The 17479-nt window shown below is 45.4% G+C and overlaps 1 protein-coding gene and 1 pseudogene across 1 annotated transcript; both read left to right on the top strand.

The window, feature by feature from the left end:
- The first annotated feature begins 2333 nt into the window (after positions 1–2333).
- LOC125511067 (protein TEEBE) lies at positions 2334–4483 on the top strand. Its single transcript, XM_048676347.2, has 3 exons — positions 2334–2586; positions 3186–3686; positions 3792–4483. The coding sequence occupies exons 1-3, from the start codon at positions 2418–2420 to the stop codon at positions 4313–4315; spliced, it is 1194 nt and encodes a 397-aa protein (XP_048532304.1). The 5' UTR covers positions 2334–2417; the 3' UTR covers positions 4316–4483.
- Positions 4484–12870: 8387 nt separating this feature from the next.
- Positions 12871–13804, top strand: LOC147973377 (F-box protein At5g49610-like; annotated as a pseudogene).
- Positions 13805–17479: the final 3675 nt, after the last annotated feature.

A 17479-nucleotide genomic window follows, 5' to 3' on the forward strand; every position in this document is an offset into this window, starting at 1 on the left:
CACTTTCATTATTACCCGCTGCTCCACCGCCATAGCGTACGACCGGTGTTGTTTGTCCCAGTGATCATCGAGAAGCCAAACCATCTTAACAATTTTGAAAGAAAGCTTTCTTGTCAACACGATTATCTTTTGAATACAAATAAACTAAAGTACGTCTAGTACATAAAAAATTCAAAGCATATGTATTCAAAGCATTCTTGTCAATACAAATATAATTTCAACACAAATAAACTAAACTAGGCCTACTTCATGCAAGATTTAATACACATCTCTTTTCCATATAAAAAACATGTCAACCTTTGTATCCAAACCATATCTTTTCAATAAAATATACTAAACTAGGGTTGCTAAATTAGGTATCTAATACATGCAGCATTCTAATCTAATAAGGGTTCTCCAAATCTAATACATGCAAGATTCAAACAAGGGTTCCCCAAATCTTCAAAATATCATACATTCTATGGATAGAAAGAAGGGGATCGGAGGAGAGTACCTTCTAGGATGGATTGGTGAAGGAATTCACGGACCAAATCGTCAGATCTGAAGAATTTAAGAGAAGGGATTGAGAGTGGGAGAGGAGAGGGCCGCCGCGGCTTCTTCTGTTTGAATCTTGCAATGGGGTGGGGGGGGGGAGAGGGCCGCCGCCGCTGGATAAGTCACAGTGTAGCGCCCGAGCGCTAGGCGCTGCACTGCTGGGTGCGGACCCAAGGGCTGCCACGGTGGACTGGTGTGCAACACCCCCAAGCTGGGCGTTGCACCGTAGTATGTGGCGCCTGCGTGACGGGCGCTACACAAAAGGGTCAGATGTGTGAAATAGTTTCACGATCAGTTCATTCTGTAAATTGATTTCTTACAAAGGTCAAAATTGTCAAATTATTTGACTGGCTACTCTGCTCGAGCTGCACCGAGCAGAGCAACCAAGATGCGGAGGCCAACTCTCGTGTACGGTGCACGCCGCGCCTAGCCACCCCGAGACGCAGTCTAACGTGTACTGTTGCTATTGGAGGCTAGCGCGCTGGCGACCGTCCGTCGGGTGGAACGAGTAGGAGAACGGGAGGGGGGGGTGGATGGGCTCCCTGGAAACGGGTGCCGACCAACGAACCAATGACGGTCGTGGAGAGGGGCAGGCAGGGCCACATGAGGCCATCACGGCCCGCGTGCTCCTGCCCACCCGCTGCATGCAGGATGCAGCGTCAGCGCAGAGCGTGCAGAGCCCGATATCATGGAGGAGAGAGAGACATGGCCGTCGTCCTTTCCGTCTTCCCGATGCCCCTCCCGGCCCCGTGCCCCTCGAGACCCGGCCGGACGCAGAGCATCCAATGCGCCGCGTGCCACTCGAGTAGTCGCGCCTCGTCGTCACCTCATCACCCGATGCGTTCGACGTCGCCGTCCGTGGCTGCCGGCGGGCGAGCTCACCCGTAGTTATCTCTCGCGCATGATGACCGGATCGGATCGGGTCGGGTCGGCGGTTAGCAGCATCGGGCACCAGAGCGTGCGATGCATGCAAGGGCTTGACGTGATGGTGGCGCCAAACCGCCATGTCAGTGCAGTTTCAATCAACCCACCACATCGTATCATTTCGCAACCGAGTACTAGTACACCGGCTTTACTTTCAGATGATCCTACGTAGTAACATGACAGTGCATGCCATCTGAGCTGCCTTGTCAAGCACAAAGTGTCCTCTGAAGAAAATTACTCTCTCAAGTCGTGTTACTGATGCTACAGTCACCGTGTGTGCTGTTGAGCTGGTAGCTGGCAGCTAGTACTGTTGAGCTCAATAGTCTTGTAGTACTGCTGGCGGTGGCTCCTAGTGTGGTTGATTTCGGCCATTTACGCCGGAGATTTTAATTTCAAGGACAGTGCTGTGAGCAGTAGACTGGTGCCGCCTGTCGTCTGCAGTACACACACGGCAGAGGCAAGCAATGCGCGGGAAGCTAGTAAAAAAAGAAGCGGGAATCATTAGTGCGGGGGCAGTACATTCATTCTGATTCCTGCGCTTCAGTAGAGACTGTCAAATTATAGTCAATGAAAGTCGTGGTTCATCACATTGTTGCCATCATACTTCTTAAGATTCCAAAACGCACCCTTCTTTCCAAGGTTTTTTGGACAAGTGCGTGTACATTCGAGCAAACTCCAGCAGCACTTCTCCTTGTATTGTTCTGTTTCATTCCTGAACGTGTACAATGAATATTGGTTAATTGAATTATAAGCAACAATTCATTACATTCTGACGACGTTTATGCATTCGGGGTGGATCTGTAATTTCCAAGAGTATCGAGGTTCTCTGTGCACTTTCCTCACTATCTCTTCCACAAAAGCCAGGGGGCAGGGGCAGTCCTCTTCCCCTGCAACCCTGCACTGCAAGAAGCCAAAGCGAAAGAAAAAGTGAGACCTCATCTCTTTCAGCTAAGCTCGCAATGGAGCTCCCATGGGGTGCCCTGCTGCTGGCGCTGCTCACCGTCTCCGCCTCCTCCGCCGTCGCCACGCTCGCCGTCACCGCTCCCCCTCCGGCCCCTGCCCGTGCTCCTGCCCCCGTCACCGCCCCTGCCCCGGCCCATGCATCTCCTCAAGCTCAGGACGCTGAAGGTAATGGCACTCCTTGCACCGGTCTCCTCGCACCATTTTCTCTCTCAGTCCTGTCTTTCTTGCCACCCTTATCTCTGGATCTGTTCTTCTTGTTCTTGCAAATGCACCTTCGGTACAACACTGCTACAGCGTTTACATAGAAGAAAATGAGATAATGGACTGAGTTACTGCCGCTCCATTTTTGTCTTTGTCCCTTCTATGCTGCATTGTTGCAAGATTAGAACAGATACTTATTGCAAGCCATAGGAGAATGTAGTACTGCATCATCCCGTTTGCATACGAGGCTTAGCATTTTTGGATTCTTCCCCAGATTGTGTGGATCTATTGCAAGATCAGGGACAAAAGTTGCCCATGTTTTTTTTCTTTATCTGGGAAGTACTCCCTCTGTTCCGAATTATTTGTTTTAGATTTGTCTAGATACGATACGGAGATATTTAACACTAAAATGAGTCGTATTAGACAAATCCAAGACAAGTAATTCGGAACGGAAGGAGTAGCAAAATGCAGGGACATCTCGGGGACATTTCGTTTCAGGTTATCTCCAGTCTAGTGCACGCGCGAAAAGAAGCGCTAGTAGTAATTTATTTTGGGTGATGCAGGTCTGCTGATGAACGGCAACTTCGAGATGGCGCCGAGGAAGGTGAACAAGACCCTCATCGTGGGCCGCCACTCGCTGCCGGGGTGGACGCTGCGGGGCCACGTCGAGTACGTGTCGGCGGGGCCGCAGCCGGGCGGCATGTTCTTCGCGGTGCCGCACGGCGTGCACGCGCTCCGCCTCGGCAGCCACGCGTCGGCGTCGCAGAACGTGTCCGTGCGCCCCGGCTCGCTCTACGCGCTCACCTTCGCCGCCACCCGCACCTGCGCGCAGGACGAGGCCCTGCGCATCGCCGTCTCCCCGTCGCTCTCCGCCCCCGCCGACGTCGCCGTCCGCACCCTCTACAGCGCCGACACCGCCGACACCTGGGCCTGGGGCTTCCGCGCCTCCTCCCCTGTCGCGGAGGTCACCTTCAGCAACCCCGGCGTGCAGGAGGACGCCGCGTGCGGCCCGCTCATCGACGCCGTCGCCATCAAGGAGCTCCCCACGCCCTACCCCACCAAAGGTCAGATCCGTCCGAGTTCGGTCGTTTCGCCTCCACGAAAATGTTCTGCTCCATCTGATGTACGCGGTTGCTTGACGATGCCATTGATGTACGTGGCTGTTGCAGATAACCTGATCAAGAACGACGGCTTCGAGATCGGGCCGCAGGTGTTCAAGAACTCGAGCGTTGGCGTGCTGCTGCCGCCGAAGCAGAAGGACGTGACGTCGCCGCTGCCGGGCTGGATCATCGAGTCGCTCAAGGCGGTGCGGTACATCGACGCCGCCCACTTCTCGGTGCCGGCGGGGCAGTACGCGGTGGAGCTGGTGGCGGGGCGGGAGAGCGCCATCGCGCAGGTCATCCGCACCGTGCCCAACCGCGCCTACAACCTCTCCTACGTCGTCGGCGACGCCAAGAACGGCTGCCACGGCTCCATGCTCGTGGAGGCCTTCGCCGCCAACGTCACGCAGAAGGTGCCGTTCCAGTCCACGGGCAAGGGCGGGTTCAAGGCGGCGAGCCTCAGGTTCGTGGCCGCCGGAGTCCGCACCAGGGTCACCTTCTACAGCTCCTACTACCACACCAAGGTCACCGACGGCGTCTCGCTCTGCGGCCCCGTGCTCGACCAGGTCAAGATCATGCCGCTCAAGCTCTAGTCGTCCATCGGAGTAGACCAGAAGCTCAGATCAATCCTGTCGCGTTGATTCGGCATCGTCCTCTCGTCTACTATGTAGTAGTAGTGGGTATGTAATTTGTGACATTGATGGACCTCTCTCTAATCGTGTACCAGCGTGGTGGAATGAATTGCCTGTGCTGTGCGTGAACCTGCGAGCTCCGTTAATTTGTTTGGGATTTGCGTAGGCTTTCTACTAGTATTTGAGGTGATTTTGTAATGACGACGCGTCCACTGTTCACTGCGCATCGTAACCGACGAATCATGCAGTTTGGTCTCTCCATATTCTACAGCCAGGCGTCGCGTCCAAACCGGCCTTAAACCCTCGGGCAGCCGCTAGATCATTGACCGTTTATGATTTTTTATCCAAACGGGTCTCAAACAATGAGGCGGATGGGGCGCCCTGGCGGTTTGAAACTTGTTTCCTTCGTTCGATCGGTGGCGTAGCTCCGGCGGGTTGCATAGTGCCTAGCCTGACTATTTAAGTCGATCGGCCGCATCGAAACTCTACCATCTATCCACGTGCTGCTGTCACTTTTCACTCCACCTGTCTGTCTAGTAGCTATACCCCCACGCCGTTGGGGAACGAGCCATTTCTAACGCCAGAGCGCCGGCTCGAGCTCCTTGAGCAGATCCGAGCTAGGCACGAAGCCCGGATCGCCGCGGGGCTACCTCTAGAAGCAGTGGATTCGAAAGAGGAGTTGGAGGAAGAGAAGGAGCCGAAGAAGGAAGATGTGGGGGAGCTGGGAGCTGGCGACGCGGATCTGCAGGAGGAGGAGCAGGCCATCCTCGATTCCCTCTGGTTGGAGTCTGCTGCAGAGGCTAGACGTCATCGCCGGCAGGAGATGGAGGCGCAGCAGGTCGCGGAGGAGGCGGATATGCTCATCTACATGGATGAGGTGGAGGAGGATGAGCCAGCGCCCGGGACCATCGTTGTGGACATCTCCAACGATGAAGAGTAGCTAGGGTAGTAGTAGTAGTATGTAGGATTTTTTTACATGCTTCATATGAATTTATAGGTTGAAATATGAAAGGCGGATGCATAATGGCTAATTTAAGGCATAACTGGTTACTGTCCGCCGACGTGCCCGGTCATATCCGCGAGCGTTTAAAGGGCCGGATTTGTAAAGTCCGGCTGTAGATGCTCTAGCAGGGCAGCAAATAGCTTCACTCGCCAACGGACGGTCGGTCGTCAACACGCTCGCCTCCAACAGTGCGTTGGACTGTGTCTCAGGACCACTTAGGCGAGGTGTGCACCGTTCACAAGAGCTTTTTGTTTGACTCCGTGTGTTGGTTGCTCTGTTTTGTGCGGCTCGAGCAGAGGAGGCACGATTAACCCGGTCTCCGTATATATCACTCCGCAGCTAGCTAGCACGGCGGCAGATACTTGTTTCACCTTTACGTTAGGGTTCTTCCTTCTCTTGGCGGCGATGCCGGTGTTGAGCCTGTTTATCTGATTCCAAACACCTTCTTTCGTCACCGGAGTCCTGTCTCGATGAGCGGGTGGCGAAAGTACTATTGAAAAGGACAATCAAGAAGATGGACAGAAAAAAAGTTGTGCGTAGTGATAGCAGAACAGGTGGTTTATCATTATTGTGAAAAAAATGAAATAACTATTACGTTGAGATATGGGTCAAAATTATATTGATGTATTCTTCTTAGGATCAATACTGCCGCTTTGTTAATTAAACGTGACAAGGAATGCCATCCGAAACAAACTCCAGAATGCAATCTAGAGGAACATAAAACCAAACCTTACCAAGTTCTTCACTCAAAGTCTCAAACCAAACATAGCTAACTTTATCTGCAACACCATTCACACTAAGTCTCACCAATGACACCTTTACCTCTTGGAAAGCTTTGAGCATCTCCTTGATCTCCTCAATGCAATGCCCGCAAGCAGAAAGATTCTTTACCGGCTCGTTGGTCATTTTGACCACCAAAACATTATCTAGCTCCAAGTGCAGCTTCTCCATGTTGAGTTCCGACGCCACCTATATCACCCTTTTGCATGCCTTGAGCTTCACCACCTCTGGATCAATGATCCTGTCGAAGCAATGACAGGCCGCCCTGAAGCGAGCCCATGTGATCTCACAACACAACACCCCCTCCTCCCTTGCCTCCATACTTGGCAATAGCCCTGTCAGAGTTGGTCTTCACCCAGCCCTCTTCTGGGAGTTCCCATTTCTGTTTGATCTCTGCCTTGCTCAGCTTTACCTTGTCTCCATGGACCGCTCTCCACTCATCAACATATGCTAACATTGAGCATTTGATTTCATGTCACCAACACGCTAGCCTCCAACAGTGCGTTGGACTGCGTCTCGGGGTGGCTAGGCGCGGTGTGCACCATGCATGAGAGCTTTTTTGTTTGACTCCGTGTGTTGGTTGCTTTGTTCTGTGCGGCTCGAGCAAGGTAGGCATGATTAACCCGGCCTCCATATATATCACTCTCCAGCTAGCTAGCACATCGGCAGATAGTTTTTCCCCTTACGTTAGGGTTTCTGTTTCTCTCGCCAACTACGCCAGTATTGAGCCTGTCTATCCGAGCCCAACACCTTCCCCCCTCACCGGAGTCCCATCTTGATGATCGGGCGGCGAAAGTACTATTGAAAAGGACAATGAAGAGGATGAACTGAAAGAAGTTGTGCGCACTGATGGCAGAAGCGGTGGTTTATCATTGTTGTGAAAAAATGGAATAACTATTACGTTGAGATACGCGTTAAGATTATATTGATGTGTTCCTCCTAGGATCAATACTGCTGTTTTACTAATTAAACGTGGCTAGGAATGCTATCCGAAACAAACACCAGAATACAATCCAGGGTCAAAGCGCCAAGCATGGTTGTTAGATTGTTCAGACGGATTTAGGACGTCAGATGAATCACTTAAAAAGAATTAGGACTCACATGTGCATTTTGAAAGAATTAGGGTCCAATCGACACTTTGGTGAAAGAGTTAGGACTGCCCATGCATTTTACTCTAGTTGAGCGACAATTTATTCATTTGGTACTGAGTAGAAATTTATCATGGAATCGTCAATACCTAAACAAAATATGCTAACATTCAAACGTAGCTCCCTGTAAGACAAAGCACCACAAACATAGTTCCCCATCAAACAAAGCACTACAGTGTGACACACTTCCAACTCTTGGCCTCCTTGTCCGTCTCTACGCGTCGCGTGCCGAGGAGTGAGGACGCCGATGAAGATGCAACAGATTGTCATGGCCTCCTCGTCTGTATCCTCAGCTCGACACATCGAGGGAAGAGTACGTAGGCACAGACTGCTCGACCTCTTCGTCTGTCTCTCTGACACCACACGAGAAGGTTCGAGGAAGACGCGACACCCAGATGGGAGGACTCTAATCACAAAACAGGCTGTTGGGCATGATTAAGGTTGTAGTTCATGTGCGTGCTGAAGAAACAAGCAACCATATGATACATACATGATCCAAAAGGTGTATTTGCAGCAGGTGCCCTGAAAGGCGGAACTGAAGGTGTCATCGTCGCTGCAGCTACAAGATTCTTTGCAACCTATGACACAAACACAAATAAAAATCTAGCCATCCGGATTCAACAACGGTGATGGCAATTGCAACCCGTAAACTAAGGGCCCATTCGGAAGTGCTCCACCTCCACGCTTCTCCAGAAGCGGGCCAGGAGCTGGCCGAACACCTCGGCTCCATGGAGCCAGCTTCAGATGTGGAGGAGGCACGTAGTGCAAATCGGTGGAGCAAGGGAAGTGTTGCTTCGCGAAATCCAAAAGTAGAAGTTCCTTCAAATTACATCCGGCTGCCACCCCGAAGTGCCGGCCGAACCGTTTTCCTCTGTGAACAAAGCCCAAGCTGATGGGCCCGACCACAACGGCTAGCGCATCTCCTCTCCTGTGATGTCGAACGCTCCTGGCTCCCCTGGGAAGTTGGCTAGCGCCGATCCTTCGAGAAGCTGGCCCCGTTGGGAAGCTAGAGAGCTTCCGAACGGGCCCTAAGTGGCTCAAAACTGGCAACCAAACCAATGAATAAAGCGTCATCGATCTGAAATGCAGTGCCTTGCGGTTGTAGTTTCAACGTAGCTAAACATCAAGTAACATGTATTAAAAACAAGTTGTGTTCCGTTGGAGATGAACAACCTCGTGATTCTTGAGCTAGACAATCATAGCAAAATCACAATGAAAAATCAGCACGAGGAAAGGGGAGAAAGAGATTTATTTATAACATGGAGAGGGTTAAGTGGACGACCATGATGGACATGACATGGTTGCCTGAGAAATTTGTGTGAATTGCTTAGCAAGCCACGTGCTGAGCCAAATTGTCGACCAGAAATGTAACTCGGCGGAGTAGAGGGGATCAACTCACTAGGTGGTGAAGAACTTGGTGCACAGCGCGACCACGAAAGGCGAGGAGCACCACAACGAGCAAGTAGTTGACCACATTGCTGGCTATCTCCATTTCGGGTTGCGTCCCATCGATCTTTGACAGATCCGTCATAGATCCTGATGTCAGCAATCTGCTCCGCTCGCTATCGTCGTTCAAAGAGGGAGGAAAAGAAGTAAAGATTACGTCTATTCACACACATAATGCTAGTTGTTTATGCCATACCATACCCAGAAATCTCTTTTGGAGTTTTTGGGAAAGAAAGAGAGCATCCTGCTACAAAGACATGCTAATGGATGTCAAACCATAGTAAATAAAGCATAACTGAACCGGTAGTCACATACAGCCCAACGAACTTGTGTCCTCGGCTCGGCTGGATCTTGCCTTAGTAGACCCTAGCTTTATGTAAGCAATGCTAGCTTGAAATCATTAGGAGGACAAAACCTGGATAGAAATATAAATCACCACAACAGTAAGGCAACATAGTCGTAGAAAAAATTGAATTCAGCCGTATGTTGAACATCCTACCTGCTAACAATGATCGAATCCCCAGTTGAACATCCTACCTACTAACATAAATAACCCTAATTCTTCCCAAGGTGATGGTGATGTCTAGATATGAAGAAGCTCCACCATTATCGAATTGTTGAGTTTGTCTCCATAGAGCCCCAAAGTTTCATCAAAAAGAGAAAAAAACAAAATAGGACACCTAGATATGTGTTCCACTAGGCAAAACTTGACACCCCCTTCGTGTTCTTATTGAGCTTGTTACTTTTGGAGCTGTGGGGATTCCTTGGTAGTTGGAGTCTCCTTCTAGGTTGCCGATTAAGTCTGAGATTGTTGTAAGATCTACCCTTAGTGGTTCAGCTTGGAATTTATGGCCTAAGCTCAAGAAGAATAAGGCTATACCTTTGTGCTTGTTGGTGACTTGGTGTACCAAGCCTCTTTAGCGGAGATTAGAACCCCTAGGGAGTCAAAGTTTAGATAAAAATCATATTGTCTTCACGCACTCCCATTTCGATGTATCCTCTCCATTTTATGCACTTTATAAATCTAGCTTCTTTTAACTTGTTTTCTTGCTAGAATTGCCTTGTCTCATATTTTGATCCATATAGTTTCATGTAGTGAACTTATAATTCCACACTTCCATAAACTCAAGATATTTTCAAAATCTATCATTGCATATTCAACACCCCTATAGTCAACATATTTGAGACTTTGATCCTTCAGTTGGTTGGACATGAAACTAGCCGATTTTGTGTGTGTGGGATCTTTTGTTCTTTGCTGACTACACATGAATGAGATGTTGAAAATGACTCTAGACTTGTACAGTTGTGCCGCAAAGGGGTTATGTTTATTTTACAAATGTTTCTTAATTGTTGTATGTGTTGTGCTCGTATGTGTTAACACTTGGTTTTCGTGTCGCTTGTGTTAATTTAACATGTTTTGAACTTTTTTTGCAAGAAAATAGAGATTAGTTTTTGCGTTGTCCTATTTTTGTGTTGTGTGGGCATTTGTTTAAACTTTGCAATATCTTTGAAAAAAGTGTACGGGGGTGTGGGAAAAAATTGTAACAATCATATATCTAGAAAATTGTAACCACATCTGGGACGACGACGACGGAGCGGATCGGTGGTCGGGGAGGAGGCGGCGAAGAGCCACTTGAGGAGGAGGTTGTCGAGAGAGAAACCCGCGAGGTCATCCACGACGCTCGAGGGAAGGAGTGTTGCGGGAGGGGTGGACGCCGGTACATACCAGAGTGGCTACCGGTGGTTAGGGTGGCCGGGGCCAGAGTTCGGCCAACCATCTTGATGAGTGGGCGGTCGAACTACTACGGAAAAAGGAGAATGAGGATGGATCAAAAGGAAGTTGTGTGTAGTGATGGCAGAAGCATTGGTTTATCATTGTTGTGGAAAAAAATGAAATAACTACTCCCTCGTTTCACAATCTAGTGTATATAGATTATTTTTTTCAAAAGTCAAACTTAGCAAATTTTGACCAAGTTTATATAGAAAACTATCTACTCCCTCCGTCCTTTAAAGAGTGTACCTCCAACTTTTTTGGAAAGTCAAACTTTTTTATATTTGACCGTGTTTATATAATAATACATCAACATTTATGCCATCAAATTAGTAGCATTAGATTCGTGATAAAATATACTTTCATCATATACCTATTTGATTTCACAAACATTGATATATTTTTGCACAAACTCGGTCAAACTTTGAGATAGTTTGACCCTCCAATAAAGTTAGAAGTACACTCTTTAAAGGACGGAGGGAGTATATTTCAAATACCAACTATGTACATTATGAAACATAGCTCATGATGTATCCAGCTGTCTATTTTTCTCTATAAATATGGTCAAAGTTTGTAAATTTTGACTTTTGAAAAAATCTATACGCACTACATTGTGGAATTGAGGGAGTATTACTATGAGACACGGCTCAAGAATTATATTGATGTGTTAGTTGGTACGGGCCAAGAAAATACATGTGATTGAGAGGTACTAGTGATTGGGGCGCGCCCATGGTGTGTGGTTGTGCGGTGCTAGGTGGAGGTAGGTACATGCCCATTTTGATTTGTTGTTTTCGATTTGTGTAGCATAGTTGCATGAACTTAGCTTAATGTAACTAATTGATAGTTGTTGCATGAGTAAAATACATGTGCGGTCCTAATTCTTTCACCAAAGTGTTGGTTGGGTCCTAATCTTTCAAAATGCACATCCGAGTCCTAATTGTCTTTGAGTTATTCATCTGAGGTCCTAATTTCATCTGACCACCGTGGCCCGGCTTGTGTGGCGCTTTGACCCTGGCCACATCAATAGGAGGGCATGTGTGGGATAACGACTGGTAGTGCATTCTTGTGAAAGAACCCTCAAACCCTAATGCCTTCTAGGTTGCGATCCTTTTCTTTTCCCCACCTCTCTAGCGAAAACAGGGGCGATCGATGGCGGAGGTGCTGCTCCGGTGAGAAGAGGTCGTCATTGCAGCTGGTTTTCTGATGGCGGCGCAACTAAGATGGTGCCACAGCTGTGGCAACCCGGAGATCCTCATCCATGCCATGGTCAGTGCCCGTAACCCTTACCCTCGATGCTACTCTTTTGTTACTCTTACTCCGATTTAGACCGAATCCATGACCGAATCCCTTGTAATCTAGGACCACAAGAGGAATATTTCTCCATAGAAATAAACTATGCTGAATTATTTTGTGGATTTGGCAAGTCGAAGTCATATGTTGATGCCAAAGCTGCTTTGTTCGATGGATATGGATGTGAAGTAGATACATGGTCTCCTCTCCGACTCGCTAATTTCAAGCGACAATTTAGGATATAGTGACCAATCAAACATCACTTTATACTTGTTGCTCCCTGGAAAGAATCTAGATGATGGACTCCGGATTGTGGACTGTGACAATGACACATTGCACATGACAACCATTGTTCCAAAATTTCAGTATTTTTAGTTGTTTGTGGACCACAAAGATATGACATTTGACAATGTAATTGATGATATTAATGTTAGTGGTACACCTGATTTGCCTCCTGCACTAAGCCCTCAGTCTCCTAGATTAAATACTGGAATTAGGGGCAGTCCTAGGTTTAAGGTTAAAGGTCAGAAGGGCGGACTTAACCAATCTCACGCGGACGATAACAATGAAGGGAGTAGCAGTGTTCCACCAGTGACACAAAGTGTTGGACATGAGTTGAGAAGAACCAGGAGAAAACTTGTGGTAGAAGAAGAATCCCCAATGAAAATGACAATGACATTGATGATAATGAATGGGATGCAGACTGGGTTGACTCTAACAATGAAGTAGGTAAAGATGATGATGATCTCTATGAAGAATGTGTAGATGAGAAATTTGGGCATAAACAAAGAAAAAATCTAAATGGGAGAGGACAATGACTATGATTCAAATGAGTTGCAAGAGTTGGAAGATAGTGATTCAGCAGAGGAAGTGAAAGTAATTGATGCCGACGGAAGGAAAACATGAAGAAGAAAGTGAAACTCAAAAGGTGGAGGCAAGAGAACATGAAAGATGTAAACTTTCACATAGGCATGGTGTTCTTGACTGTGACTGAACTTAATGAAGAAATTCAAGAGTACATTGTCAAACAAAGAGTGCAATTACTGTAAAAATGATAGGTAGAGGGTAAGGGCGCATTATGTCGGAGATTGTCTTTGGTTCCTATTTCAAGTGTGTTTGCAAGGCTTGGCTTTCCTTCTCATCCGATCCACACTACCGCTAGAAGCTCCCAAGAACTCATGTTGGTGTCTTATACCAAAATTTTGAGCATGGTAGTCCCATCCATCTTGCCAGACTCCCCTCAAGTGACAAGCATATTGACACAACATTGAGCTTTGTGCCATGTTACAATCATCCCATGGAGCTTAAGGATTGCAGCAATGGCCTAGTTCTTTGTTATTATGGCGGTACACACTCTAAAGAAATTTCTGACACCATTGTGTGCAATCCAGCAACTCAAGAGTGGATGAAACTTCCAAATACCGAACCTACATCAGATGTCTTATTTTATACTAATCTCAAGTTATGCTTTGATCCATTATGGTCTCAACACTTTTATGTCTTCAAGTTTGAAGAGTCAAAGTCTGGTGACACTGAAGTTAATGTACTTTTTCTCTGAAGATGCTACATGGTCTAGTTGTCTTTGGGAAACTTCTGATATAATTTGTGGTAATTCACTCTTCGTAAATGGGGTGTTGTATATGGTGCACTTATGGGATAATTACATTCTCGCACTTGATGCACCTACCACATGCACACATGCTCTCCACCATAGGACCTTGCGTCTTCCAGAATTTCTAAATGGACCATATCGGATGCTAGATTGTGTGAATGGACGTCTTTCCTAGTCATCCGGGGTCTTGTGTTATGCACAACGAGAATTGGATGGTTCCTTGATGCGAATTTGGAAACTGGAGGGCTTTGACACATGGGTGGTGAAGCATCATTTAAGTATGAACAATATATTTGGGAAGGATGTATTGCTTCGTACTAATTATCAAAGGTTATGGTATTTCGATTATGACATCCTTGCTTTTGACTTGGAGAGATATATATATAGTTATTATTGTTGAGAAAACTACTGATAAGGTCCTCCCATATCTCATATACCATCAGTATCGGAAAAGGCTCACAAATTCTGAATATTCCAAGGTTCATTCACTGACATCAAAGTCAATTTTATGTGCCATACTACTGCAAGTTTTTAGCTTCAGTCCTTCAAGGGGCTCAAGATTAATATTAGTTTGTAAAAATGTTTGGCATCAATGATGTAATCTCTAGGTACCTTTTATACATTAGTGCCTCCAAATAGATGTTATGTATGCACTAGATTGTTGTCTTTGATGTTTGTTATATTAATCTGATTCGTACTTCTCATTTCCCCTAAATTTGGTCTTACTATGCTAGGATACTTTAGGAAAACTAGCGAGTAACATTCATGCCTTATCATTGATTGAGAAAAGTATTCATTTCAACCACAAACTAACCACACAACTTAATTTATAACCATGAAAATCAAAACTAGTCAAAATACACCCCAACTAACCATGAGGTTCACCGTAGTTAATGATGAGTAGGCACTGCCAACTCCTCCGAGGGCTTGGCGCAATAAAAAGGAAGAAGAGTGGATTGTGCTTATTCTCCCTATCTCTTCACTCACATCGTCCTCTTGCTCACTAGTAGAAAACAGGGCTTTCGTTCGGACCAGATAAGCCCAATAGTCCCGGTTCATTCACGAACCGGGACTAATGTGAGCATTGGTCCCTGTTCGTGCGCTAAAGGCATATCCCGGTTCAAATGAGCCCTTTAGTCCCGGTTTGAGACACGAACCGGGAATAAAGGGTGTGATGCCCTTTAGTTCCGGTTCGTGTCTCAAACCGGGACTAAAGATTAGACCTTTAGTCCCGGTTTGGGACACTGTTTGCAAATTTTTAGAATTCTCAAATTCCAAAAGGAAAAAAAGATATGCTCAAATTTTAGTTTTTTTGAATTTTGGTTAAATTTGGTCAAACTATGGTCAAACTACTTATTCAAAAAATATTAGTGTTACTAAATAATTATTCAAGAATATTAGAGTTACTAAAGAATTATTTCAATTTTTTGAATTTTGGTCAAATCTGGTCAAACTGTGGTCAAACTATGGTCAAACTACTTATTCAAGAAATATTAGTGTTACTAAATAATTATTCAAGAATATTAGTGTTACTAAATAATTATTCAAGAATATTAGTGTTACTAAATAATTATTTCATTTTTTTTTTGAATTTTGGTCAAATCTGGTCAAACTATGGTCAAACTACTTATTCAAGAAATATTAGTGTTACTAATTAATTATTCAAGAATATTGGTGTTACTAAATAATTATTTCAATTTTTTTGAATTTTGGTCAAATATGGTCAAACTATGGTCAAACTACTTATTCAAAAAATATTAGTGTTACTAAATAATTATTGTTTTTTAGAATAATAGTTTCAAACTCAAACAGTGAAACGTGTGACTTCATGCTCAAGCTAAACTCCTGAGGGTTAATACGATTGACATCTTACTATTGTTAGGAAAACAACAAATGCAGACTTGGAAACGAGGGGGAATAGAACCCGAAAGTTAAGTGTGCTCAGGCTGGAGTAGTGAGAGGATGGGTGGCCGTCCGGGAAGTTAGATGATTTGGAATGATGAGGGGTGATTAGAGATTAGAGGTTAAATTGAGCAGTGTTGAGGGTGATTAAATATTAGAGGTTAAAATAATTCAGAAATTTAAAAATCGGAAAACAAAATTCAAAAAAAAGTTTAAATTTTTTTTCATAATTTTTTTTAAAATTTATAAAATTCCTTAGTCCCGGTTGGGGTAACCAGGACTAAAAGTGAACCTCCAGACAGCGACCACATGAAGAGCCTTTAGTTCCGGTTGATGTAAGAACCGAGAATAAAGGGGGAGGCTTTATTAACGACCCTTTAATCCCGGTTCAGGAACCGGGACTAAAGGCCCTTATTCTTATTCTACTAGTGGCTCCTCCCGTGACAACATCCGTCGCCGCCGCAGTCCCTCCGTCGCCGCCGCCGACCTACGCTGCTGCTTATCCGTCACCTCTCTCTTGTAACCGCAGGCCAGCTCGAGCCCCTAGCCCTCACCCATGTTAGACACCTCCACACCAACCCCGATTCGCTGCTTGGTGCAAAAGGTTGATGAATCGAGACCTCTTAACCGGCGCTTATAGCACTCAAATTAGAAGCCGGTGCCCGTCTAGGCTGGCCCATGTAGCTCTCAGTCGCTCCATGAGTTTTCTCAGTTTTGTTTTTCATCGACTCATACGCTTCAACTCCCACTCGTTCTTGGCTATTGGTTTAGAGGGAAAAACTAGCTATTGTTTTTCTATTTTTTGCTAAAAAAACACAAGTTCGCACAAATTTAGTGAAATTTATAGAAATATGAATTAAAAAATCGCGAAGTTGAGATAAGTTTGTGAATTTGGAAAAAGTTTGTGAAGTTGAGAAAAGTCCACGAATTCGATAAAGTTCACAAAATCAGGAAAATTTCCATAATTTAAAAAGTTCATGAAGCCAAAAGAAGTTCATGAATTCAAAAAAATACAAATTTGATTTTTTTATGAATTTGAAAAGTCCGAGAAGTGAAAAAAGTTCACGAATTCAAAAAAAATCACGTAATTGAAAAAGTTCATGAATTTTAAGAAAATGTTCATGAAATATAAAATGAAAAAGTAAAACAAAAAAGAAATAGGAAAAAGAAAAGAAAAGACAAGGAGCACAAAAAACAGGAAGAAAAACAAAAAACCTACCGAAAGCTTCTAGAATCTTCCAAAAACTGGCCAGAAGCTTCTAGAAGCTTCCCATAACCTTCTGTGATAAATGAAGCGCAGTACGCAGTATGTCCCTGTATGGGGTAGCCCGTTACAAAGGTGGTGTGAGCATCATGTATGAAAACGCCCTGTAACGATTCTAAAATTAAATTAAATTTCAAATGCCCTGTAACCGGTGCCTTAGGGCGCTCATCCACCAGTGGCTTCTTCTTTGGCCGATTTTGGAGCTGGAGAAAACAAGTCACCCGACAACAAATGAGAGTGACTTCGTCCAATTGACAGCTTTGAAAGCATCTCGAACCCACTCTTTCCTTGTTAAGTTCTTTTTTTATTTCAATTAAAAAAATCTTAATTTCATTTCTTTTACGGCTATTGCTTGCTTCATAGTATGACCATTTTCTCTTTTTTGGCTTAAAAAGAAAAAAATTGAGAGAAAGCAACTTATTAAATGGGGAAGGAATTGAGAAGGATTGGGAGCAACTAGTTAACTGAGCGCTCCTTCGGGAGCCTCGCAACGATCAGCGCCACTTGGCGCGCTCTCAACCATTCGTCATGTGTCGCGCTTTGGACGGTCCCTTCGGATTTTGTTTTTTATTTATTTTTTCGCATACGTTTTTCGGCTTTTTAAACGTTTTTTTCCGGATTTTTTCGACATTTTGGTTTTCCCCGGTCTTCCATAGCTTTTCGATCAAAAAAATTTGAAAAAAAAACATTTGCGCGAAAAAACATGTTTTTTTTTCTTTCGCGAAAGTCACGGTTTTTTTTCCACGAGAGGCACGGTTGTGCTTTAGCGAGAGTCGCGGCCGTGCCTTTCATAAACGGAAAAAAAGACATGTTTTTTGTTTTTTTTCTTCCGCGAGAGGCACGGTTGTGCTTTCGCGAGAGTCACGGCCGTGCCTCTCGAAAAGGAAAAACAAAACACGTTTTCTATTT

The sequence above is a fragment of the Triticum urartu genome, chromosome 5A, assembly GCF_056163025.1.
Source record: "Triticum urartu cultivar PI428250 chromosome 5A, HENAU_Tu73, whole genome shotgun sequence".
Classification (NCBI taxonomy): Eukaryota; Viridiplantae; Streptophyta; class Magnoliopsida; order Poales; family Poaceae; genus Triticum; species Triticum urartu.